The 27,454-nt window shown below is 40.9% G+C and overlaps 1 protein-coding gene across 9 annotated transcripts in view; it reads right to left on the bottom strand.

Moving 5' to 3' along the window:
• Positions 1-26,314, bottom strand: part of RALGAPA2 (Ral GTPase activating protein catalytic subunit alpha 2) — a 319,858-nt gene extending 293,544 nt beyond the window's left edge. For 6 of the 9 annotated variants that reach the window (XM_070485497.1, XM_070485495.1, XM_014855748.3 and 3 more), the window contains exon 1: positions 14,918-15,306. In XM_070485497.1, coding sequence (XP_070341598.1) covers positions 14,918-15,023 — 106 coding nt within the window. In that variant the 5' untranslated portion in view covers positions 15,024-15,306. Of the gene's footprint in view, positions 1-14,917; positions 15,307-26,107 lie in introns of those variants that run through there. The other 3 variants (XM_070485498.1, XM_070485502.1, XM_070485501.1) reach the window with 3 other exon arrangements.
• Between the last annotated feature and the right edge of the window lie 1,140 nt (positions 26,315-27,454).

Below are 27,454 nucleotides of genomic sequence, written 5' to 3'. Positions count from 1 at the left end.
TTCATTTCTTTATACCTACAATGGAAACTAGACGTAGAAAGTAAAATTCTTAGAAGTCAGAAAGGTAAAACTTTGTTATCCAGGACTGATAGTCCATGTATAAAGTAATTCTGTATGAAGATATACTCCAGCTATCTAGTGCGAAACTTTTAAAAAGTAGAGCTATTTTTATTTTAAACATTTTTGATACACATTTCTTAAACGCAGGATTCCAAAACTTTATTGTTAACAGATATTAAGTATCAATATTATAAAACACAATATATATACCAATGAAATATAATATTCAAATCAAATATGTTTTATATACATTTTAATATATTTATTCCTTTTATAGGAATCACATTTCATCAGACTTTTTGAGTCAATGCACAATTGCTTCTACTTTTCTTGATCTGAATTGGGGCTAGCCTACATTATAGTCAAAACCACTCACTAGGGAAAGAGTCAGAGACAGAAATAAAATGAATGAAGCAGGAGCTAAATGGTAACCTCCACCCCTCCATTTCCAACAACGAAGGAAGCAGAAAAGTGGTGATGAGGGCAGAGAGAGCAGTCTTCCTTATGTCAAATAATTATTAATAATTCTAATAATGGCCTACAAAAGATCTTTGCATATATTAACTCAGTTAAAACTCCAACAGCCCTAGGAAGCAGGTACCGTCCTTATCACCAGTGGCAAGTCAGAGAAGTTAAGTCACTGCCAGGACTGGAACCCAGGCAGTTAGGCTCCCACAGTGCTCACCTAATTAAGCCTAACATTAACAGAAAGTAATGGAGGAGGTGCAGGAAAGCATACTTTGAAAATAATTTTTTTTTAAGTACATAATAGAGATCTGGTAGAAGTCACAGAACTAAATAGTTATTAAATCCAAAAGAGGACCTGGAAGTTGGTTTACTCAGGACACTAGAGTCAGCCTGCAAGCAGAATGATCTTCCCCTTGGACAGGTTAAAAGCAAGGCTTTTCTGTGATATTAACTCAGCACAGACTAAATGGCCTACCCCAACGGGCTGTCTTTATCTCCAGAAAATCACCACACTGTTCCCTGTCCTGTCGGCTGCCACAAACACTGTCACGGCTGCTTTATCCCTTACATAAGAAACCAAAGGCCCTTCTGGTTGCTGGGCAGCCACTCCTCTCACTCCCAGGCCACAATCTGCTGACAGCAGGGGAAGGCCTGAAATTTACAACCTGAAGAATGTGTGGTGGATAATTTGTTACATGAGTCTAATGGAACAGGATACAGCCATTTAAGTATTATGTAAGTCTTCACTTACTGATGTGGAAAAATGTCCAAGGCATGTTAAGTCAAAAACACAGTGTTAAACCATGTATAATGACTACTCATGTAAACTGTGTTTGTATGTGTGCACACACAAGATAGAGAGAGGGAGAGAACACACACAAGCAAGAACAAGCACAGAAAGCACGTCTACCAAAATCTGAACAATGGCTATCAGGGGATTGTAGAATTTAAAGAGCTTTTTCATATTTAAATTATTTTTCGCTTATTCATATTATTCAAATATTTATAACGAGTACGTAAAATTTTATAACCAGAAAAAAATATAAAGCTAGTCTTCATTTTGGAAAAAAAAAGCTGCCAGGGCATTTTAGAAAGAGATTTTTTCCAAAGCCTGAATACTTACCATAAAAAAGAAAAGAACAACTCATCAGACATGACACTAGGCCATAAGTTTCTCCAAACTTGTCTTACTTTTCAACTTTGAAGAACACTCAAGACCAAAACAATATAAAATAGCATCTTTACCAAGACTAAAATGCCCTAAAAACAGAAAGTAATTTAAATTTCCTCTGTCCAACACTGTAATTAAACTTCTGTAATAACACATAAATGTACAGAATGCCTTGTAATGATCTAGTTATAAAGGAGTTTTGCTGTCTTTAGGGAAAGCTATGTTTCTCTAGTTGTTGTTTACTGAAAAATATAGAAAAATAATAGAACTGGGCAAGAAGAAATTGTCTCTGTCCAGTCATTCAGTAGCTTGCACTGAATGAGAACGAACAAACGTGTGATACCTTTGAATGCAAAAAGGTGATGAAATTTTCAATCATGTTAGGATTCATTCATATGACCTGATAGCCTTAGCCCACATAAGTCAGCCGTTCCTCATTCTGCTCAAACACGACAGGTTTAAGCTGCCACAACAGAATTCCCTTCAGTGCATGCTCAGTGAGCAACACTGGCTCATAAAAATCACATCTTTTCCATTAACACTGAGCCAAAGATCAGGGCCTTTCCACTAAGAAACACAATATAAAGCACAAACGGGGATGTAATTTAGCTGGGTACATGAAATGGAGCCAATCTGCAGCGTTTGCTGCCTTTTGAAATCATTTATATTGATAAATTAATATTGTACTGACCCATCAACATTTTTCTGTGCTCATTCTTTTTCAGCCACTAGCAGATCTCCATTTTTTTGTCAACATCAGGAGCTCTTTCTAATATGTCTGCAGTTTGCGTCTTACTAGAATTCAGAGAACCACAGCAAGCCCATCTCCACACTATTACATGCTGGAGCCGCTGTGTGGGCCCCATTACATGGCCCACTGCACTCCAGCTTTCCTGTCCCATTGCCCACAGTGTTCCTAGCCTGTCTTCTCATCACCACTTGCTGCTGCTGTAAGGAAAGACACAGGCCATGTATGTCCCCTGTCTTCCTCAAAACCTGTGCCTCCCATGGCTTCCATAGCCACTCACTCCTCTTCTCCAGCACTTCTTTCTCTTCCCTCTTCTCTCTTCCGTCTCAAGCCACTGTTCAGTCTTTGTGCAAAGGATCTGACCTTTTAAAACGTAAGCCAAAGGAAGCTTTCTTTACAAAGAAAGCTTGCAGTCAGAAAACCAGACTCTGGTAGCCTAACCAAGCAAGTCTATTCTCCGTGTGGAAATCATAGTGATTCCTTTAAACCTAAAGGTCAACTCAGGTCACTCCCCTGCTCTTAGCCCCCCTGGGCTCCCCATCTTACCTTAGAGAAAAATCCCAAGTCCTCACCAAGACCTGTAAGCCCCACCTGGTCTAACCCTTACCTCCCCTCTCCCTCCCCGTCCTTTCTCCGCTCCCTCTCTCCTCCAACTCTATTGACTTCTACGAGAGTCCCAAGCCTATTCATGACTCAGAGCCTTTGCACTTACTGTTCCCTTTGCTTGGAACACTCTTCCCAAAAATAATCACAAAGCTGCTCCCCACTTAACCCAAGACTTGGCTATAAACCCTCTTCAGAGAGGCCTTCCCTGACCCTGCTCTCTAGACCAGCACACACAATCAAGCTTCATCTTCCTATAATATTATCTTAAATGGTATTATACATTTGCTTGTCTTTTGTTTATTGTCCATCTACCCCCAAAAGAATGGAAGCTGGGGCTTCATTTGGCACACAGCAGGCACTCGATAACTATTTATAGAATGGCTTAAAAACAATAAGGATAGTCTAATCTAGGCAGACTCAAAGAGTGGCCAATCCATATCTTAAAAGAGTAACCCTAACTTCCCTCAAATTAGATAAATCCTCAAATGTAACTCTGCAGTCTTAAATAGAACTTAATGAATGTCACTTAAGGTTTTCTCAATGATCTAGGATTATTAACACAAAAGTTAGTAAACTTCACTTTGTGGTATATACGGCCACGGACAGAGATATAAGCAGTGTCATTTTGTGTGGGAATGAGCCAGAATGCCTTTCTAGAAGTACGTGCTCAGACATATATGAGCCAGAATGAGATTCAGTTCATAGGAACAGGGCAAGTAATCCAGGCTAGCCAATCAGAGTCCCCATCTCCCTTACCCAGTGATCCGCACAGGAAAGGTGACATGACCCCAGTAAGGCCAATCAGAGTGGTTCTCAGGTACTGGTGTGAGCCCTAGGAGAGAGGCCTCACTCTTCTCAAGGGTCACCAGCTGTCATGGCCGGGACCATCTCTCCTGCACCTGGCTAAGTCAGCCTGAGAATGAAGCAGAGGCACAGAAAACAAACAAACAAACACAGAACAAGAGTGGAGAGGCGTATTTTCCACCAAGGGAGGAGATGGAAAAAGAGAGTAGATGTGAGAGTGGGTGAGTGGACATGAGAGTGGGTGAGTGGACGTGAGAGTGGGAGATACCACTTACATCCTTGTTGATAGCCATACCTAAAGCCACGTTCCTTTAGGCTAGTTGCATATGTCATTAAATTCCCCCTTTTGCTTAAGTTAATTTGAGCAGGGTTTCTACCACTTGCAACTAACAGTCCTTACAAATACCAATACACTCAACAGGTACCATTCTGATTCTGGTGGAACAGAAGAATTAAGAGAAACAAAAAGAAGGCCCAGGCGGGTTAAACACACACACACACACACACACACACACACACACACACAGAAGGCCCAGGCGGGTTAAACACACACACACACACACACACACACAGAAGGCCCAGGCCGGTTAAACACACACACACACACACACACACACACACACACACACACACACACACACACACAGAAGGCCCAGGCGGGTTAAACACACACACACACACACACACACACAGAAGGCCCAGGCCGGTTAAACACACACACACACACACACACACACACACACACACACACACACACACACACACACACACTTGCCAGGGCCTGGACAAAGGAGGGAATAAGGAGTGACTGCTTAATGGTTACAGAGTTTTCTTTTGGGGTGATGAAAATTTCAGTTTGGGAACTACATAGAGATGGTGGTTGCAAAACATTGTGAATGTACTAAATGCCACTGAATTGATCACTTTAAAATGGTTAATTTTATGAATTTCATTTCAATAAAAAAGACTTTTAACATGCAAACAATGCTGCAATGTACTTCTTAATATAACAGTCTTTCAGTATATCTATCATAATTTCCTAGAAGAGCAAATTGGGTCAAATGATATGTACATTTTTAAGACCATTGATACATATTAACAAATTAGTTTCCAGGAAGATCATGCCAAATTATAGTCCTATCAAAGGTGTGTTAGAGAGCTAACACAGTATATTGTCATCAGAAAAACACAGCAACTTTGTTAACATAATAGGTAAATACATTTTAATCTGTAAATTTATATATCTTAGATTAGTGAGGAGTGACATTTAAAACACTGGGTCTTGGTATTTCTTCATTTGTGACATGTATACATATATTTTAAACATTTATCATAATTTTTTGTTAATATTTAGGAGCTCTTTATATATTGAAGCTATAACTATTTCCTCTCCTGTAAGTTTCAAATATTTTTCCAGTTCATTATTTACTTTTTACTTGAGTTAAAAGTGATGTGTCTGGGACCGGCCCAGTGGTGCAGCAGTTAAGTTTGCACGTTCCACTTCTTGGTGGCCCGGGGTTCACCAGTTCGGATTCCAGGTGTGGAGATGGCACCACTTGGCAAAAGCTATGCTGTGGCAGGCGTCCCAAGTATAAAGTAGAGGAAGATGGGCATGGATGTTAGTTCAGGGCCAGTCTTCCTCAGCAAAAACAGGAGGATTAGCAGTAGTTAGCTCAGGGCTAATCTTCCTCAAAAAAAAAAAAAAGTGAGGTGTCTGTTTGTGTATGTATTTATTTTAGGAGCAGGAAGAGAAGAATGGTTCCATTCTCTCAAAAATAAATACCTGCAATATGATACACACACACACAAAGGAAGATTAGGTGACATTTTACTTCCACTCCAAGAGGTCAGCACCATGAAAGAATATCTGGGGCACTTGCCCAAGCCTCACCAAGCCTGTCCTCAGCAACAGCCCTCCAGCCCTGCTGCCCCTTCTTCCCATATCCCAGTCAAGGTTTTCCAATCTCTTCTCCCTTTTGTCCACAGAAACAGTCCTTTCTTACAGTTACTCCCCTTGGGATCCAAGGGGTGGGTCTGATGATGAGTGCACAGAGACAAAGGAGAAGGTTAGAGGGATCTTTCAGGAGACCTTAAATCATGTTCTTGAATCGTTACTTTAATGATAGGAGCTTCCAGCTGGTGAAAACAATCTCTGTGGCAGGAAGGCTTTCAGGAGTTTTTCAAAACATCCACACAGGTGGCTGCCCCTCCCCCACAGACTTAGCTCCATCTATTTGGAAATCACATTTTGGGGGCTTTTAAAGAGTTATTTATTCCAGACTTAGACTACAAGCTCTGGCATCCCAATGCTGTGCACAATGCCCAACACATGATTGGTACTGGAGAAAAAGTAACTTTTAAATGAATAACAGGACTCTGGACCCAGCTGCCTATGTCCAAATCCCAACTCTGCCGCTTCCTAGCTGTGTAACCTTCGACAAGGTTCTTAACCTCTCCGTGTGTCATCTATAAAATGGGGATAATGAGATTACCTAACTCACTTGAGAGAATTAAATGAGTTAATACACATAGAAGTATCTCTGGCAGTGCTTGGCACACGGAAAATGATGATTAAATGCTAATTATTATTATTATTATTACAAATGAGGAAGTCTGTTACTAAGAGGAATCAAGATGAACAAGAAGCTATTCACGTTCTCAATGTACTTATCATCTAGTGGGGAAATCAGGGAACATAAGTAAGTAGAAGACAAAGCCAAAGGCTTTAAAAGACAAACGAGAGGCACAGATGCTATAGGAATTCTGAGGAAAGATCACTTCAGGGCAGAGGGATGAAGAAAGCTTATATGGAAGATGTAACATGCTTATGCTGTCTCCTGGAAGAATTTTAGATGGCAGGATGGGCAACACCTTCTAGGAAAAGAGATGATGTATTAGCGGGTTCTCTGAGAAGTAGATGCCCAGTCACGATTAGACATGCAAGAGATTTCTTGGGGATACTACTTGTGAAGGATAAAGGGGAAACAGCTGAGCAGGCAGGGAGTGGCTTCAGACCACAATACAGGTCTGACCCTGCGAAGGAGAAAAGAAAGGAACGAGGGCTGGGAAGGAAGAGTCTCAGACTTCAACTCAGTTCTGAGAAGGCGTTGGCCAGGCCAATAGGGAGTCCTCAAGCCAAAGACACCCTTCAGAGGCATCTGGGTCTCAAAAGAATGGGCCACATTAATACTCCTGTTGGCTCAGTAACTGGCTGGGAATAGCCCAAGAGAAACTAGGCTTTGGCACTGGTGGTAAATTCAGAGGGCAGCAGTCGAAGCCTTCAGTCAATCATGCTCCCTGAAGTGGGAGATCTAAGTGGCGCATTCTCATGGCTCCCACAGTTGGGCACAAGCGATGTCGCTCGTACTTTATGTGTCCTTGAAAGCATGGCTGAGGTTCAAGGTTCAACAAATATGTGCCGTCACTTAAAATCAAACACAAGACAATATCAATGGGATCCTTATCTTTTTCAAAAGGGATATTTTTTAACTAAACCACAATTGTAATAGCAAAATGAAAGTACATATTCACTTTTAAAGATTACAACTACTTTGAAAATAGTATTCAATATCTTCCAGATGTGGTTTCAGTTTCTAAAACAACACAAGAGACATAAAAAGAGTTATGAGACATCTCCTCTCTAAAACTCAAAGCTAAAATCCTGAATTAAGGATACAGAACTCATGCAGAAACAAAGCTCTACTAAGAATCTAGACGGTAGATCCCTTATGAACTGATTGCTTAAAGCAGCAATTTGGTCAAAAGATACACGAGAAAACATTTTGCAAAGTGTAACGTGCTACATGAATATGAGATAACAATACAAGAGAGCTACATCTCATGTGGGTTAAGGCACATTAAAGGCAAAATGGAGAAAGTCAAAATCACTCTTAAACACTAGAGTCACGCCCAGCAGGGAAGATGCTACCACAATGAGAGGCACAAAGAAAAGAAGACCACTGAGGACACAGCACCCTTGTCGCACTTCACGCCATTATGAGGAGCGTGGTCACTAAGCAGAAGGGCAGGCAACATCTGCACTACTTAAAATGTCCTGATTATATATATATACGTCCCCCTTCCAGCCAAGCTTTTAATATGTAAGTTAAATGCATTTATGAGATCACTCCCCAAAAGAACAACAACAAAGTCTCACAGATTACAACATTTCCTTTATTTTAAAGGGACACTTGACACAGAAGAGGAGCAAGACATACTCAGTTCCTGATCACCACACCAGCATGAAAACTGGCTCAGCAGTTGACTTGGCCTCTTCTCACATATAAAAAAACAGAAGCATCGTGTGAGCTCCCTAAACATCCCAGTCATCCAGCATCCCCATTCCTGCTTCCTCCAAATGGCTTTAGAGGAAAATGCGTCCCTATTGTCAAGCCTGATCTCCTACCCGACACTCTTGATCCCACTGCAGACAACACCTTTCTCCATTTATATCCCCTTTCTCTCTACCGTTTCTTCAATTTCACTCTTTTATTAGTTCCTTCTCCTAAATATAAACTGAAATTCACCTAGGTCTTAAAAAATATAAAAATCATATTTATACACACACACACAAATACATGCACACACTCATCCAGCCTTGATCTGGAATTTCCCCTTCTCTTCCTGGTATATTAATCTGTACTCTTTCCATTGCAAGACTCGGAAATACGACTCAAGCTAGCTATAGCAAAAACAGGGTGTTATTTCCTCCTGCAACTGAGAAGCTCAAGGTGAAGATGGAATAGACATGGCTGAATTCCTCCACTGGGCTATTCTCACTCTCCATCTTTCTGCTCTGCTTCCCTCTGAGTGTGAACTCAATTTGAGGCAGGTGCTCTCCACACGAGAGGAAAGACAAACACTGGCAGTCCAGGCTACATCCTCATGGTCTGCAATCCGAAAGAAGGGGAGCTCTCACTCTCCCAGCATCCATGTTTCAAATCTCAGGGAGACTGGGACTCCCGGACCATTCACCAAAGGAAGAAAGTGAATTTGGCTCCTCCTCTGCTTGGAACTCTTCCCCGGGTTTCCAGCATCTACCTACACCACAGGATAAAAGTCACTGTACACTTAACTCCATGATGGCCACACCATTACCTTTGCACAAGCTCCTCTTTCTGTAGTCCCCTCATCCTCAACTTGTCCACCTGGGAAACTGCCGTATTCATTATTCCAAACCCACCTCAGACCCAACCGCCTTCAGGAGGGACCACTCCAAGAGGCCTTTCTGCTGTGCCTCCTCTGCAACTTGTAGCCACCTCTACAATTTCATCCCATTCCACCAAGGCACCTAGAGCCTTATGGCAAATGTAGTTGTTTATGTGTCTGTCTCTCCTACCAAACTATAACTCCTGAGGTTGTTTCTCATTAATCTCCGAAGACACAGCCCTACTGAGCAAACACACACACACGAAAAAATGTTTGTGAAGCTAAATTTTTTTTAAAATCCAAAGACAAGATAGTTGTTTACCACATTTATATATTAACTATTTTTAATTTTACAGTACAGTAACTTATATCCCTTCTTTTAAAAATAATTTAAAATTTAAATTGAATCAATTTGCTATGTTGAAAGTCAGCTTTTTTTAAAAAATAAACAATTCTCTACAGTTTTATCCATGGTACTCAGTTTAAAGACCAAAGATCAGTACTCTAAACAGCTAGTAAAAGTATTTACGCCCATCTGCAAATAAAGCACTTACAAAACAAAATAAAAATTACAGAAGTTTACATCAAAATCTTCTGCACGTACCAATTCTCCCTCTTCCCAGGATAAAAGGTAGAAGCCAGCCCTTGTCAGTAATCTCAAACAAAACATCTGAGCTCAACGAGACTTTTATCCCAGGTTCACCTTTCTCACGTCAGAAGTCTAGACAATCTCAAGCCCAGGAAGCAGGTATTTGTGTTACACATGTGTGTCCAAAGTTCATTTTATATTCCAGAGGTTACAGACATAAAATGTCAGTAATTGATTAAAAATTAGCAAAGGGAACAAGCATACGACAAAATTACTTTGCTTCAAACAACTGAGAAAGACCATACCAAGACCATCTGAAGAGCATGAAATTATACCTCCCAGCTTTGTTCCAGTTGTAGAATGTCCATGTGGCACCAATGGCCATGCAAATATTTTACCACCTGCTAGGCCTGCCAAGGGCACTGAGAGGCCAATGAACATGAATACACAGAAGGAGCTTCTGCCACGTTCAAATCAAATAGAACCTCAAGTCTCCCTAAAAGAATATGGTAAAACAGACCAGGAAGAGAGCAGCAACACTCAAAGCAATATTTTTGAGAGACACGCAAAAGCTGATGAGCTTCTGTTTATATGGTAACATTCATTCTGGTGGGTAAATATGTTTTTCTGGTGTGTAAATATGCTTTGAGTCAGATAACTAGCAGAAGCACAACATGGGCTTTGTAGTCACATGAATCCCAGCTCTGCCATTTATCAGCTGGGAGCTGGCAGACAAGCAGCTCACCTCACTGAGCCTCAGTTTCCTCCTCTGTAGGCTGGGTGCAGGGACATCTCCTGAATCATAGGTTGCAAGAAGATTCAAATGAGATCATGAGGATAATAAACAACCTTATCATAGCTTTCTACCCTCTCATTAAGCTCCAGACCCCATGTCCAGCAACCTCCTAGACATTTCCATTTGGATCTTACCTTTTTCTCAAACTCATCTGCCCCATCATTAGCCAGCATCTCCTCCCAACTCTTCTAGCTCTATCCACGACACTCCCATTCTCCCAAATACCTAACCACCAATTATCAAATTATAAAAACGTGTTTATTGCTAGTCAGACTACAGTGGAGATGGTAGTCTCAACCCTTGCTGCTTCCAGGGCCAATGGGAGCAACACTCAGGAAAGCACTGTGAATCAAGTCATAAACTTGCTCAAACCCAGCAATTCAACTTCAGTGGAATCTATTATAAGGAAATAATGCAAATTATAGAAGAAAGTGCTTCATAGAAAAAAAGAAAAAGATGTTTACAGCAGTATTATTTATATCAGAAAAAAAGAGAAAAAGAGAAAGGAAGGAAGGAAACAATTTATCTAAGAAACGGTAAGCTCAATTATGGTACATAGTCTCAACAAACGTTTGCGGTTAATAAAAATGAGAGAAACAAAATATGGGGAAATGCTAATAATAAAAGGCAACATTTAAAACTGTAAGTGAACTTGTCCCTACTTAAAGCATCAGAGGCACAAAATGGAAATATACCAAAATGGTCTTTTTTGCTTTATCAGTATATAGGACATTTGTGAGAGACTGTTCTCTCCTCTCTGGTTCCAAATATTTGGTCCAAACTCTGGTGTCACTTGAGTTGACTTGACTGTGGCCTCTGACCCCAAACCTCTTCTCCTTCACATTAATCCTTCCTCGCCTAGCTTCTGCAAACATCGCTTTCAGGACTTCATGTAGAGAATCACTAGTTCCTGCTGCACTGGTCCTTTATAATCCCACCCCTTCTCCAGTCATGGAGTGTCTTATTTCAGGTCCTTGTCATTTGTCTGTTTCATCATTGCCAATCTCCTCAGCAGTCTTCCTGTCTTCAGCACCACCCCTCCCATCAACCCCAATCCAGGTTTCCCCCCTGCTGGTAGAGAGGCAGGTCTCAAATCCTATCACTCGACGTGCTAAGATTTCTCCAAACTGGCCCTCTCACCTGCAGAATAAGATCTGAGCTTCTAACTAAGGCAAACAAGGCCCTTGAATCTAGCCCCAACCTTCCTCAGCTTCAGCCAGTCAGGCCACCACCCCTTTCCTCCGCTAATACCCACCAGTCTGACTCACTGTCCTGCCCCTACTGCTGGCGTACACAGTACTCTAGTCACTTATCTGACACTGTGGACGCCCTCAGGGCCAGGGTTCGAGTACCCTACCCTCAGTGCCCAATGTTACCCTTACCAGACCCCCACTGGACACAAAGAAGAGGCAGGCTTGTGGTGTATAATGGTGGCTCACGTTATACTTCTTTTGGACAGAGCTAGTCTAACCATTCTTCAGGGCCCAGCATGAGGAAAACCTCCTTCAACATGCCCCTAGCTTTGTGCCATTCTTAATGATCTTTCTTGCCTCTTGAAATCCTATAATGGAGTCTACCATATGAGCCACTATCTAATTACATAACACACTTTACATTTACTACTATTTTATACCTGTTCTTCCTGCTATACCAATGTCATTTCCATACCCTATTTGGGGACTCATAGTAGGCACTCAACTTTTAATAAGACATGGACTCTTTGCTGGAGCAATATGCAGGATGTTTTTTGTTTACTCATTTACTTTCCCAATGATGATTTCAACAGTGGAGGAAGAAGTGCAAGTCAAGGGAATGAACAGCCCTCTGTTCTTCCTCTAATTAACATAATACATATAAACCATTTAGTACATGGCTTGGTCCCTTGTAAGGCCTGTCTGTGCCTCAATTTCCCCCTCTGTAAAATAAAGTTAATACTATCAGGCCAATCTAAAATATATAGCCAAGTCAAAGTAGCTAAGCAAGTTCTAATTGGAGTCATTACCATGATAATAAGAAATATTCTACTCTTCACAGCTAATTGTGTGTTTCTCAGCCAACTGTCTTAAATACGGACTAATTTTTATGAAAAGAGAACAAACACACAACAATTATCAAAATAAGAAAGGGGGGGACTACCTGTCAAAATGCTTATTCTATCTCATTAAAGATGGGAGACAAGTAACAACAGGAGAGGAAACTGTTAAATGCCTACTCCAAGCTGAAGTAGTTTATACATCCTACTCACAACAACCTTTACAAGGCAGACATTACCATACCCATTTCACAGAGCAAAAAAGCTGAAGTTCAAAGACAGGCTAAGTAACTAGCCCAAAGCCACACAGCTGCGGGCTGCAAATCCAGGACGGCAGCATCATCTTTGTACATAAAAAATAACATTTATTATCACCTGAAGATAAAAGATGTGGAAAGCAAGAGTATTATATAAATATACAAGTAAAAATACAATAATAATTTCTATTCATTTCCTTCAAATAGTTTTCTTGATTTTGACTAATTCCTATTTTTCACATCAAGAGGCCTTTTGTTCTAAGTAGACTTTTCTTAAAGTAGCAAACAAGGTATGCAATGTGGTAGGCACTAGTGCATTGATGTACTATTTTCCTTTGAAGTCTTTAAACCACAGTTGTAAGCAAAAGTTTACATTAAACATCATGACTAGAACTCCTCAGACAAATGTCCAAAAATCTAGTCCTTACGGATAAAGATTACAGTAATAAAGTAAACTGGGCCATTCCACAAACGCACACATCAATAAAAAACAACACAGACCTAAGGAAATATCACGGAACTTCTCCATGTTACAAAACTGAGGTCATCATGAGCTCAATGAAATGATAAAAGAAAGTTCCTCAAAATAAGACACATACCTTAAAGTGAAACCAAATTACACAGCCTTGAAAACTAACTACTTTCTCAGAATGGTAACAATGTACTCTGTGTCTCTAAGAAACCAAACCGATCTAGGTTTAATTGAGGCTGCCTTTATAAAATGAGGCCAACTTAATCCTGTAGACTTGGACAGAAGTTCAAGTTCTCCACCTCAGAAAAAGTCCCAACGTATCAAATGGTTTAAAATACTGCTCAACTCTCCTTTATCAAAAATGTCCCTGCAGTAGGTGTTAATCAGTCACTACTAGGACTCTGCACAATGCAACCTGTGTGTACATGGTATTTTACTACAGGAAGTAGAAAGTTCAGTTTACCAAGAACACCACATTTCACTTTCAAAGGTCTCAAGAACTAACCCCTCTAACAGTAACTAATTTACATTTCATTCCAACTGAACAAAACAGTGTAATTTCAAGAAATCCAAGACTGGGTATAACTTCACTTCGCAAAACCAGGTATGTGGGGTTTTTTTCCTTAAAGGTGCGTCACAGGATATAAATAGAAATAATTTGCAACTTTTAATCTCATGAACAAGATCTTTATTTAAAACTCTCACAAAGATAATGAATTCTTTTATGCCGTATTTCCTCAAATGACAGACATATTAAGACTCTATGCCCTAAACTAGGTGATGCTGCTCATCTTAAGAATAAAAAAGACATCCAAAAGAAACCTAAGGTGTCCTTTTCTCAGTGCCCAAATACACAAAGACAAGTCTGTCTATAGACAGCAAAGGTGTTTTCATCCTAAACAAAAGTTAAGACCAAAGAAGTAAGAAAATAGAAAACAAAACATAGCTTAGCAAACTAGCTACAGATCACACACAGCAGGTGACAGGAAGCCTTGTGGACACTTCACACCCACAGGGCTGAGCTTCATCTCAGGTCAACTGCAGGCCCACCTGGACTCTGCAGAACCTCCACCCAGCAGTCTCATAAAAACGGAAGAAGGTATATAATCATCACGGTCATCCTGGCAATAAAGGAGAAGCAGCCTCCTTGAACCCAAGAAAGTCACTCCTCCCTCCAAGAGACACCAGGAGCCCCCTTGACACCAAGGACACAAAGAAAGTGAAGCAGCCAGACCCAAAACAAAAATAAAATTTAAAAGAGGGGCATGGGAAGAGGGATGACAGTTAAATTAAATTTATCCTAGGACCACGTGGAGTCTCAGGCTATTTGGGGACTCAGACTCAAAAGTAAAAATAAAATTTAAAAGGGGGGTAGGGCGCGAAAGAGATGACAGTTCAATTAATTCTATGCCAGGACCACTTCGGGTCTCAGTCTACTTAGGGTCTCGGACTCAAAATTTAAAATTAAAAAATGGGAGGGGAGAAGACAGTTCAGTGTGTGTGCGAGAGGACCACTTGGGGTCCAGTATTTGCTGGGGAAGGGAGAGTCACGGCTGTGTCCGGCCTCGCGGTCACCCGGTGAGAATCTGGCTAAGTTTACACTCGAGAACGACAGAGCAGTGCCCGCTTTCCCGGGAACAATGCCCGGACCTGGAGAAGAGGGTCTGAGGCCCCCACTCACTCCCTCGGGATCCCGGCCCCGACCCCTCACCCGGCCCGCGCCCGTGCAGGTGTCCCCGGCGCCCGCGCCCCGGTGCGCGCCTCACCCAGCAGCGCCCGCAGGTGCTTCAGGCGGGTCAGCACGTCCTTCTTGGGGTCTAGCACCTTCTGGGTGGACTTCTTCACATCCCCGTGGCTCCTTCGGGAGAACATCCCGCCGCGGGAATCCCGGGCCCCGCCGGCGGGGCAGGAGACGCCTGCGCCGCGCGAGTCACCACATAGAGTCGGGGCCGGCGCGTGTCGCGCGGGCCACTCGCCGCCCCCCCGCTGGGCCGCCGCTGCCGCCGCCTCAGCTGTGGCTCCAGGAAGGAGGGGCGGGCCGAGCACGGCGAGGGGCGGGGCAGGAAGGCGGTGTCGACGCGGAACCGACCGCCCCGCCCTGCGGGAGGCGCCGGCTAGCCCCTCGGATGCAGCGCACGCGCGCGCGGTCCAGACCCGCCTCACGGGGGCGGGCCAGGAGCGCCGAGCCGGCGCCGCGAATCACAAAGAAGCTTGCAGCACGCTGCCCTCGCTGTACTACCCGTCCCGGGATGCATCGCGACAGGGCCCTCCAATTAGGCTGGCGTGACTTCCGTACAACGGGAGTCAGTGGGCCGGCTCTGAGTATTTCCTCTGTCCCCACCCCACCGTAGGCCGCAAGTGCTGCTGGGAAATGTAGTTCTCGAGGAGGCGAGGCGCTGCGACCCCCTTCCCAGGGTCCTAAGCAGCTGGGTACCGTCGCCCACCCCGTAACCCGGAGGCCCGGGGCTCCCGTACCTTCATTCTCGGATCTGTGCGCCCACCCCAGTTCCCTCTAGTGCAACGTGAACCACAGGAACATCTCAGTAAAAAAAGTTTCAAGGCTTTTCAAATGCAAGCCGCTTTAAGTTTTGGCTTCTTTCACACTAGGAAGCCAGGGAGCGAGTGGGAATGCCTTTGACCATACCACAATCGGAGCTCCAATTTCACGCTAAAATGAATAGCTTTAGCAGCAGGGCATGCCTAGGTGAGGAGTCCAGCCAGTACCCTTGGTTCCTGGGACCCAACCTCACGGAGTCCCTCACTGGAGGGCTCCTCAGCCTCTTGCGTCTTGCTTTGTAGGAAGTGCATGTTCTGTTGTGCAAGACCACATAGCAATATAGTAGCAGAACCAGAAATAGAACCTGAGGGACCTGACTCTCAGGCCGGTATGCTTTTTAAGGCCAGGCCCCTGTAACCCGGGGCAAGACTTTGAGATGGAAGATGATCTTGAGATTTCTTACAAGAGATCTGGAGAGTTATTTACTGGCATCTGGATCCTTTCATGCTCCAAATTTTGACAACATTTTAGCAAGTACTTAAGCTGGATCTTTAAAGTCATGTGCTTTCCATCAAATTGGGACTACGCAATTGGATCTTATCTCATTCAGCTGAAGTATGGCGGGCGGTGCAGCTGGGCATTTAGACAGCTTTGTATCCTCGTCACTGAGCACACTATTTGGCCTCTAGACGCACTCAATAAAAATTTGTTAAATAAAATGGAATAAAAAACTGAAACAGTCCTATGTATTTATCCAAGCATGCAAAAACTATCTCCTAGGGGCTGGCCCTGTGGCCGAGTGGTTAAGGTCCCGTGCTCTGCTTCGCAGGCCCAGGGTTTCGCCAGTTGGAATCCTGGGTGCCGACATGGCACTGCTCCTCAAGCTACGTTGAGGCCGCATCCCACATGCCACAACTAGAAGGATCCACGACTAAAAGTACACAACTATGTACCAGGGGGCTTTGGGAGAAAAAGGAAAAATAAAATCTTAAAAAATATGTGTATGTATATCCCCTAGTTGTTGGAGCCTCTCTCTATTTTTAGTATTGTCAAAATAGCTTTGATAGAACCCGGATATATTCATACAAAGAAATATTACTCAGCAATAAAAAAGAATGGACTGCTAGTAAACCCAATAACACGGATGAATCTCAGACCCTGAGATGGAAGCCCTACCCTCAGGATAAAGGCAGAACTTCCATACCAGCCTAGGTTCCTAGATGACATCCCAATCAGGACCACAAACCCTCCAAAACTGTTAGAAGAGAGAAATAACCTTATCTCTTAAGTCAAGGCATTTTGGGTGTCCTTGTTACAGCAACTTAGCCTATACTGATTACACTTAGTAAGTCATAATATTCACTGCCCCATTCCTTTAGAAGAAGATACCTTTCATTACCTTGATTGAAAAAAATAGGATGCACTTGTCTTAGGGAATTCAATTTTTCTATCAAAGCAACCTGTCATCAAAGTCATTTATTAAGCACCTACTGTGTGCAAGGCATGAGTCTAACCCTTGGGGATAAAAAGATGTATAAAATGCAGCCTCCTGACCTCCAAAGCTTCCAATCTAGTTGACGGCCAGAGCAACTAGATACAGTCACACACCCCATAACAATGTTTTGGTCAAAGATGAACTGCGTAGATAATAGTGGTCCCATAAGATTAGTACCGTAGAGCCTAGGTGCATAGTAGACTACACCATCTGGATTTGTGTAAGTACACTCTGTTATGTTTGCCCAACAACGAAATTGCCTAAGGACACATTTCTCAGAACGTGTCCCTGTGATTAAGCGATGCATGACTGTAAGTGAAGAGGTAAACGACAGTGTACAGTGAACACATGACACTATCAGAACTTGATAGTACCAGAAACAGGCATTTGTGCATATAGGTTCATCTCATCCATCATATCTAGACTTTACTTACTGATGAAAATGCCTTCTCTAAAAAAGGCAAGGAACATAAATTCTTATTTTGATGCTTTTTCACCCACATGTATATAAATGTGGGATAAGAGTACTTCTCATTTTCTGTTGCTCTCCAAAATCTTTCCTACTGGACTGGGAGCTCCTTAAAGATATTCACCTGCTTTGTAATTAATTTTTTATCCCTAGAGGTTCAGAGTGCCAAGAATTTTGCAGATAAAAGTGCTATCAAATAATGTCACTTTCATTAATAAATCAAGATAATGAAGTCAAGAGTCAAAAACTTGCAATGCAAATTAAAACTACCCTGAAACACCATTTGAATTAGCCAAAAAAGAAAACAAAAACAAAAACAAGATTTAACAACATGCTGGTAGCAAAACTATAGAAAAACATAGCTGATAGGAATGTAAAATAGTACAACCCCTATGGAGTGGAATTTGGCAAAATTACATATTATTTGCCCTTTGACACAGAAATCCTACTTCTCAGAATCTACTCTGAAGATATACCTCCACAAATACAAACCCACACGTGGAAGTTTACTCCTTCCAGCATTGTTTATAACAGCCAGTGGAGTGAGCTGAACAGATGTGTCCATGTCCTAATCCCTGGGACATGTGATTGTGACTTTTTTTAGAAAAGGGGTCTTTGCAGATGTGATGAAGTTAAGGATTTCAAGGTAAGATCACCCTGGATTATCTGGGTGGGCCCTAAGGAGTGTTCTTATAGAGGATAGAAGAGGAGAAGACACATAATTAGAGAAGAAGGCCATGTGAAAATGGAGGCACAGATGGAACTCGTGTAGCCACAAGCCGAGTGACCCTTGCAGCCACCAGAAGCTGGAAGAAGCAAGGACAGATTCTCCCTGGGGCTCTTCCAGAGGGAGCCCAGCCCTGCCAAAACTTTGATTTCAGGCTTCTGAACTCCAGAACCGTGAGCAAATTTCTCTTGTTTTAAGCAACATAATATGTGGTAATTGGTTGAAGCCGCCCTGGAAAATGAATACCAGCAGATACTGGCGAGAACTCAGTGTGACTGTCTAACAGGATCTGATTGGATCTAGTGCATGTGTACACATGTAAAAGTGGCTGCTTGAATCCAGTGCGTCCACATAATGTAGTGCTACGCAGTACTACGCAACCATAAGAAAGAATGAGAAAGTTACCTATGTCCTCATTTGACCTAATCTCCCAGATACATTGTTAAGTATAAAAGCAATGGACAGAACATAAAATATGTCTTTATTTGCTTATTTTTTCAAAAAGAAGCAGTGGAAGGATAAATCAAAAACTAACATTAATGCCTACCTCAGTGAAATGGAGGCTAGGGCGGAAAGGAGAAGAGATGGCACAAGGTCCTCTCCAACAACATCATTTCATATAGTTTTGACTTTTGAATCATTTAAATGCTTTACATATTCAAAAATTAAAAGAAAAACAGGAAACAAATCTAAAAATTGAAAATAAACAGAACAAACAAATGAACTCAGCCATATATCTAATTGGTAACATAACTAAACAGAGAAAATAATTATTTCAAGTGACTTTTGAAAACAGTATCCTGATTGTACCTCTGTAGAGGGATATATTCTTTCTTTTTATTGAAGTCACATTGGCTTATAACATTGTATAAATTTCAAGCGGATGTTATTATATGTCAGTTTGTGTATCCACTGCATTGTGTTCACCACCAATAGTCTAGTTTTTATCCATCACCATATATATGTGCCCCTTTAACTCTTTCACCCTTCCCCCACCCGCTTCCACTCTGGTAACCATTAATCTATTCTCCTTATCCACACATTTGTTTGTTTATTTTCCACATATGAATGAAATCATATGGTATTTCTCTTTCTCTGTCTGGCTTATTTTGCTTAGCATAGTACCCTCAAGGTCAATCCATGTTGTCATAAATGGCACAATTTTGTCTTTTTTATGGCTAAGTAGTATTCCATTGTATATATTTACCACATCTTCTTTAATGAAGATGGGTATATTCTAAGGGCAAAAAGATCTGAAAAGAAATATTAACTGTTGTTAGGAATTAAGATTTTCAATGTAAGAGAAAGGAGACACACAAATATCAAAATCAAAGAAATTAAATAAAAATTCTGTAATATTAAATTTTACCTGGAAATATCAATTTGAACTCTTGATTTAAAAATACATGCATGGGTCAAGGTTCATTTTTTTTCCGTAGAGATATTTAGTTGTTCCAGCAATATTTATAAAAAGACTTTCCTTTTCCCCATGGAATTAACTTGGTACCTTTGTCAATTATCAATCAAACATACAAGTGTATCTCTATTTCTGGACTCCCTGTTCTCTTCCATTAATCTGGTTGTTTAACCATAAATCATTAGCCCTCTGTCTTAACTACTGAAGCTTTATTGTAAGTCTTGATTTCAGGTAGTATATATCTCCTTGTTTAAGCTTACTTTGCCAATTTATATCCTTTACAGTTCCATATAAATTTTAGAATCAATTTATCTATTTATTAAAAAAAAATCTGCTGTTTTTTCTAGTTCTTCTAATCTCTGAAAAGGCCCAGAAGAAATGGCACCCAGTGGCAATGAGCACACCCGGCACCCATATCTTCGTTTCCAAATATCATTCCCCACCCCAAAGTAATTAGAGTTCTTTCAAGAAATGGCTGGTTCCAGGTCTGGAGCAGGGAAAATAGAGAGTGAATATAAGATCAACGGGAAAGTCTCTAAAACACAGGCGCCAGCTGGAAGGGGTTCCTTATGGCTAAATATAGGATAATGCGCTCATCAAAAAGAATAGTGACTGTTATTGATTATAACACTATGAATAAATCAAAATTCAGGTATCCATATGATGTACAAAAGAAATTTTTTTCAACGTACTAAATGAGTATTTCAAGTAGAAAACCTTTCTTGCGCCTTTGATGATTTGGGGAAGACTTAAAAAAGAAAAAAGAATTTAAGAGCCCTCAGGTGGCTCAGACCCTTCCTCAGGAGCAAATGGGGAACCCACTCTGAACTGGGTGTGTTTCAAGATCCTACCTAGGGAAGAGCGCAAGGCTTTAGGGCTTTATAATTCCCTCCCTTCATCACTTGCCAGAAGAGCGTCATGTTTTCCTGATGACACCAAATGGGATTTGGTTATTCAGGAAGACAGTCACCAAGAGACCAGGACAAAGTAAGGAAGGTGAGATTAGAGACCAAGAAGGACCAAAGAATAAACAGGAACACTCATCAATTCCAGATGTTGTCTGGAGCAGAATTTTAGATTTTTTGTTTTTGTGTACTATTTACATAAATTCAAGCAAATATTTATTGAACAACTCCTGTAGCTAAATTGTGATGATCATAGTTTTGTACTTTCCCACTCTTTTCTGTTGTACTGAAAATCGGTCATTGAAGGGTTTATGTGAAAACTGCAACTCCCGTCATCATTGATGTTAAGTATTTATCAAGCAATTCTACAATTCATCATTGCCACGCTTGTGCCCAGGACAGGGCCAGGGTCAGCATTCAATCAATATTTGTTGAATGAATGAACTCATTCTTTCATTAATATCTCAGTCAGCATAATTAGGGAATGTTGTTCAGTATAATGATTTTGCTTTAAGTAATGTATTATGCACCCAAATTTTAAAATTCTACCCTTGTTTTCTCAGAAATCTTTCTAAAATATACCTCAGGCTTCCCCATCTTCTTAAATAGATTATTCATTGTTTATGGAACCATACTTTATCCCCCCCAACTCTGGGCCCTTCCTTTCCTCCTAAATTGGTGTTGCCCCTACAAACTAAGCAGAAATGCCTGATAGGGCTGTCCCATATAACTTCTACGACCTCTTGCCCAGAAGCTCAATCACTGCTATCAGAGACAATTTGTTTGCCTTTTTAACTTTCATAGTTGGAATCATTCTAGATGCTTAGACCTGCTGGTTCTGTAGTTTCCAGATAACCTAAATGCTGATATATTTTATTTCCCAATTTTTCACTCATCAGAGTTTTTCAGTTTGGAAGAATTTGTTTTTTTCAAATTGGCTAAAATATCTTGTGCCTGTACATTAATCCTAATTGTCGTGCATATTATGTCAATTTTAGTACATGGAAAAATTCAACTTAGGTACATATTTTCCTATCAGAAAAGCTTATTGTGACTGTCCTCAGGAGTAAGATCTTTTAGAATGTCAGCATACTTGGGTCTTCATCTGGATGCTTTTGCCACAAAGAGCAAACCCCTGGTGGACCCTTGTGACACAGAGTCTGTTTTTATTGATCACAGGACCCTTTGCATTCTTATTTTCTAAAAAAAGCTACAATCTAATAAATTCAAGTGTTTTTCATGTATCAGCTTTCACCCTGCAATGTCCACCTAACATCCATTCAAGAAGCCTCTTGTGTCCCTGAGAATCTACACCTACCTAAGACTCCAGGAGAGAAGGAATGATGCCCCTTCATAAGAATGAAACGCCGACCGCAATGCTTAAGAAACAGGAGACCAATGTCTCTGTTTTCCAGATGATATATTACTGTAAACACTAACAATATATATTTTTGTCCTCCAAAAATATTTCCTATTAGTTTCTTCTCTAGTAGGAAACCATTAGTTTCTTTTCTTTCCAACTATCTGTCAAGCAAGGAGATTTAATACTTAATATTAAACTTGACTATAAATCATTTTATATGAGAATTTTACTTCAGGACAGACTTGAAAAAGTTTTTGAAAATATACTGGCCATTTTGATATGTCTGATGAATGCCTGGTGACAAAGCAATGCCGTAAGGGAAAGAAACCTAATCATTTTTCTAAATTTATTCAAGCAGATGTTTTCACAGCTGTGCATTTCAACCATCATGTCATCTGCTTTGGGTATATTTTCATTTTTTTAATCATCAAAACAGTAGTAACATTTCAGTATTGAATCATGGATACACATCAACATTAGAAAAATGTAAGCCCATAAGTACCATAAGAACTTTTATGAGTGAAAAAACATACCTTTCAATGATAATGTTGGAAAAATGAGGAATAATGGAAACTACCTAAATAGTAAATAAAACTTTAATAGAAGATAATGCACAAAGGCAAGAGAGATGAAGTTACATAAGGTGAGGAGCCTGGGAAAATTTGTTTGTTATCTCACATTTGCCGCCAATACTCAAAGTGCTACCATTAGGTTTAATATTAGGTCAAATTTACTTCCTAATTTAGAACTGAGTGCTAGATTTTCTAAAAAGGAATGCAGATTATGGAATGTCAATGAAACTATTCATTCAAAATGGAGAAAATCATCACATAGTTTGTTTTACTAATAAATTCCTGTAATTTTCTAGAAAAATGAATCTCAAAATAATTCTTTGGGGGGGGCCAGCCCGGTGGCACAGCGGTTATGTTCGCACGTTCTGCTTCTCAGTGGCCTGGGGTTCACTGGTTCAGATCCACATGCGGACATGGCACCGCTTGGCAAAAGCCATGCTGTGGTAGGCATCCCACGTATAAAGTAGAGAAAGATGGGCACGGATGTTAGCTCAGGGCCAGTCTTCCTCAGCAAAAAGAGGACGATTGGCAGTAGTTAGCTCAGGGCTAATCTTCCTCAAAATAATAATAATAATAATAATTCTTCGGGAGCATAGCAATTCTTGGGAAACACAATACAAGAATACAGATTCTTTACTAATCCACATATAAATGTATGTCTTAAATTGATATTATTTCTACCTGGTATTTCAGACAGGATCTAAGTTGCAAGCAACAGGAATTGGCTATCTATTTAAGTGAAAAAGGATCCATTCAAAGACTATCAGGCTTACAAAATCAATGGGAGGTTGGAGTACCAGGATTGGAAAATACTAGAAAATTAGACACTGAGGCACCTCTCGGAGGCCTGGACAGGTCATAGAGCAGAGCACATGGGTCAGCACACTATGGCTTCCATAACAATGAATGACCTCCCACCATCCCTCACATCTTCAAGTTCAAAGCCTCAAGAATATTCAATTGGCTAAGTCTTAGTCGGATGCCCAGTTCATGTGTCCACCCCCCTGGCTTCCCCAGGTCAGAAAATCTGAGGTGCTAACCCTCTTGGTAAGTAGGAGGTGGGCACTACCTCTCACCAAGACTACGTAAGATAGGACATCTCCCCCAAAAACAATGGAGTACCTTGCTGGAGGAAGGGATGTTGGATGCCAAATAGATAAAACAACAACAAGGACAAATAAATACATCTTCCACAGAGCAATAAAGAGAACGGAATCATCACTGTTTACAATTCACATAAATTAATATGTGCCCTGGAATGTGGAAAGTATCCACCTATAGGTCTGATTTATAATTAAGATCTTGTACTTAAGTAAGATAATTGAAAGATAGCTTACTGCTTTCAGTTAATCTTTAAGGAAGAGCTACATTTGATAGGTTTTTCCCCAAATTTTAATAGGGAAACCCATGATTTCACTTAGACATAGGGTATATGTGAATTATGCAATTATTAAAATCATCATAGTGAATAATTGCAAAGAATTGAATCAAATTTTCATCTAACCAAAATTGAAGAATTCACATGCCACAGAGAACATTGCTAAGTACCTCCCTTTATATTTTCCTTCTCTTATGTTATTTTTCTTCTTCTTTCTGAATTGAAGCACCCCTCTGTGAGCCACTGTAATATTTATCAAGTTTTATTGTCCTTCTTAGTAATCTTTTTGATCCAGTCAGTAGACTAACTGAGTACCTACTCTGTAGTTTTATGCACAGCAATGAAGTGACAGGTATAATGAGGATACAACCTCAACCCCCAGAGAAGTCGTAGTCTGATGGAGGAGACAGACAAGTACCTAGACAATAGTAATTAACAATGGTGATACATGTGGGGCTTTATAGGAAATACCAGGAGGCACTGGGCAGTAGGGATGTGGGGAGGGCTCAGAGAAGATTTCCAGGAGGAGATGGCACCTGAACTGGGGAAAGGAGCTAAACACACCCCAGGCAAGGCAAGGAGGTAAGATGCAATGGACTGTGTGAAGACCTCCAGAAACAATTTGGTTTTGTGTGGTTGCTACCTAGGTTTGTGCTTGTGGTTATATTCAGCATAGTGTAGGGGTTGCAGAAATGTGTATATGTTTTCATAGCTTTGTAAAAACAGCAGGGCCAAATGATAGTAAAAGGTGATGATGCCAAAGTGGGAAGAGAACAGTGCACTTCTGTTGAATCTGTGGAAGGCAGGATGCGAAGACGGCAAAAGCAAAGGCTAAGGCTGTGATGCCGGGTCTTTCCCCCTTACCAGCTGTGTGATCTTAAATGGGTGACTTAATTCTCCAACCCTCAGTTTTCCTTATCTGTAAAATGAAGATAAAATTGCACTGGGCTTTTTATTCTAAGAAGTAAATGATCATAAAAAGAATTGAGCACAATGCCTGGTACAAAAATGTTCAATAAATATCTTTTGTTTTTCTCTTCTCCTCTACCCCCACAAAATACAAACAAGGCAATTCCTGTTTGCTGACTGTCCATTTGTGCGCACACTTAATTTCTAAATGTGTTGAAAAGAAGGGCTTACACAGCTGTGGTTTCCCATGATTTTACATAGTCCACACTGGACACCATCAGAATAGGGGGAAGCAATGTCCCAGAATCCCTTGTTCCCCATTTTTGTTATGTGCACTCCTTGGCAAGGAAGGGTATTTTCACTGATGCCCCCATCATGCCAGGTAAAATATCTGCTTCTTTCTGGACTTTAAGTGATACTGGATTAAGAATGCTGGCCAAGGGCTCTTGGACCTAAATGTGTGACTCAGCAGTTTGTTCCAAGGCATATTTTACTTCCTTTGGTTGCTGCAATACCAAACCCATGAATAGTTTATGAGTACTTTCAAAAGGTAAAGTAATAATTCAGATTAATATAAATCAGATTATAATAAATCAAATAATTTAAGCTATAACAGTCATAAAAACAACAAAGTAATGCTTCAGAGACTAAAAAGTTTGGCTTGAATAATCTATCAGAAGACTCTAATTGACGTTTTTCACTGTCACTTTAAAATTCAAAATAACAATCTTTTCTGGAGCCTCTTCACAATTCTAGCTTTTTCTCATTCATTCATTCATTCATTCAACAAGCACTTATTGAGTTTCTTTGGGCCAGGCACTTATTCTAGTCACTCAATAAAAGATAAAAAGACAAAATCCTTGTTCCCAAGGAGCTCACTATCCAAACTATCCGAAGATGACAGTTTGCAAAATAAATATGAAATTGTTTTTGTTTTTAACTTCCAGAAAGTATTAATGAAAGCCCCTCATTTGTTTTGCTTTTGTATAATTCAGCCTCACTCCGTCCCAGCCTTGGTTGTGATATTGCCTTCTGTAAATCTAGGTTGAATAATTTTACATAAACATCAAGAATTATTACCAAGAAAATCCTAGAATCATAGAAAGTTTTGAGAGTAAAATGTGACTGACTGACGGATGTATTCTTTCTTTATAAAGAGGAAAAATAAGAACCAAAGTTGGTTAGTAATTGCTTGTTAGCCGAACTGGGGATGGAAACACTTACCTGACCCCCACACGATGCTTCCAGAGTCATTAAGGTGGCTGGAAAATGCCATCATATCAGAATGCCATTTTGCAAAGCAGTTTCATGCACTTTCTCCCATTTAATCCTCATAACAGCCCATGAATTAGGGTTCTTATCGCCATTTCATCTATATTCAGAGAAGTTGTATGGCTGGCTCAAGGTCGTTCAGCTCACAAGAAGCAGGTCAAAATGACAAATCGAAAGGACTTAGAAAAATAGAGCATAGAAAGTAAATAAATGATTTGGTTAGTCTCCTGGTAACTGGAGATCAAGATAGACCAGTTCAGCGAGAGTAGGAAAGGCTCTTGAAGGAGAATAAAAAGTCTCACCTTGGAACTGAAAACCTACGAAACCTGCAAAGACCTAGGATTCAGCATTAGAGCCAGAGGCTGCTTTAAAATTCATCCAGACAAGGAAACTTGCAGAGTTAGGTGACTTCTCCAAGTCTCTAAAGCTAATTAATAGCCAAGCTAGATGAGAAACTCAGGTCTCCTGACTCCTGGACAGCGTTCATCTAACCACATATTTGCTGGCAAGAAATGCCAGTGGAAGCTCAATTTTCAGTAAAAATTGGAAGGACAGTGGGCTAATCTTTTATAATGGTAGCTCTCAATGAGCCATGCATCCTAGTATTCATACCCCTGTTATTTTCCTTTCCACTTGAATCTGGACTGATTCTGTGCCCTCCTTTAACAAATAGAACATGGAGGAAGTGACAGGGTGCCAGTTCCAATCCTAAGCTTTAGAAAGGGCTGGCAGCTTTCATGTTTGCACTCTGGTAGTAGGAAGTTTGACTATCCAGAGACTGCCACCCCATGAGAAGTCTAATCTAGCCATGTGGAGAGGCCATGCAGAAAGGAACTGAGGCCCCTGGCTAACAGCCTAAGCCGAGCTTCATGATGACAGCCTGCACCAACTTGCCAGCCACGGGAGTGAGGCCATCCTGCAAGTGCATCCTCCAGCCCCAGTCAAACATGTCAGCCATGTAGAGCCAAACTGTCCCAGCTAAGCCTTACCCAAATTGCAGGATTGTGAACAAATGAATAAAATGCCGTAGTCAGCCACTACATTTAGAGATAGTTTGTTACATAGCAATAAGCAGCTGAAACAGAGAGGGTATCTGCTTGTGGTCCCCAGGATCTGAAACTAACAAATCTCAAAGACTCATCTCCTTAGCTAGACAAAGCCAGACACTGTGTCCAATGGCTTATTTCTAACATCTTGTGATTCTAAAATTCTTTGAGCCTGTGACTCTCTCCTTGGTTTATCCCTATGACCTCAGACAAGGTATCTACAAGATAAAGAGATTTTTGTTCGCAGAAGGTG

The sequence above is a fragment of the Equus asinus genome, chromosome 15 (assembly GCF_041296235.1).
Source record: "Equus asinus isolate D_3611 breed Donkey chromosome 15, EquAss-T2T_v2, whole genome shotgun sequence".
NCBI classification, from domain to species: domain Eukaryota; kingdom Metazoa; phylum Chordata; class Mammalia; order Perissodactyla; family Equidae; genus Equus; species Equus asinus.
Note: the sequence above shows the minus strand (reverse complement) of the source record. Positions and strands in the feature narration are given on the sequence as shown.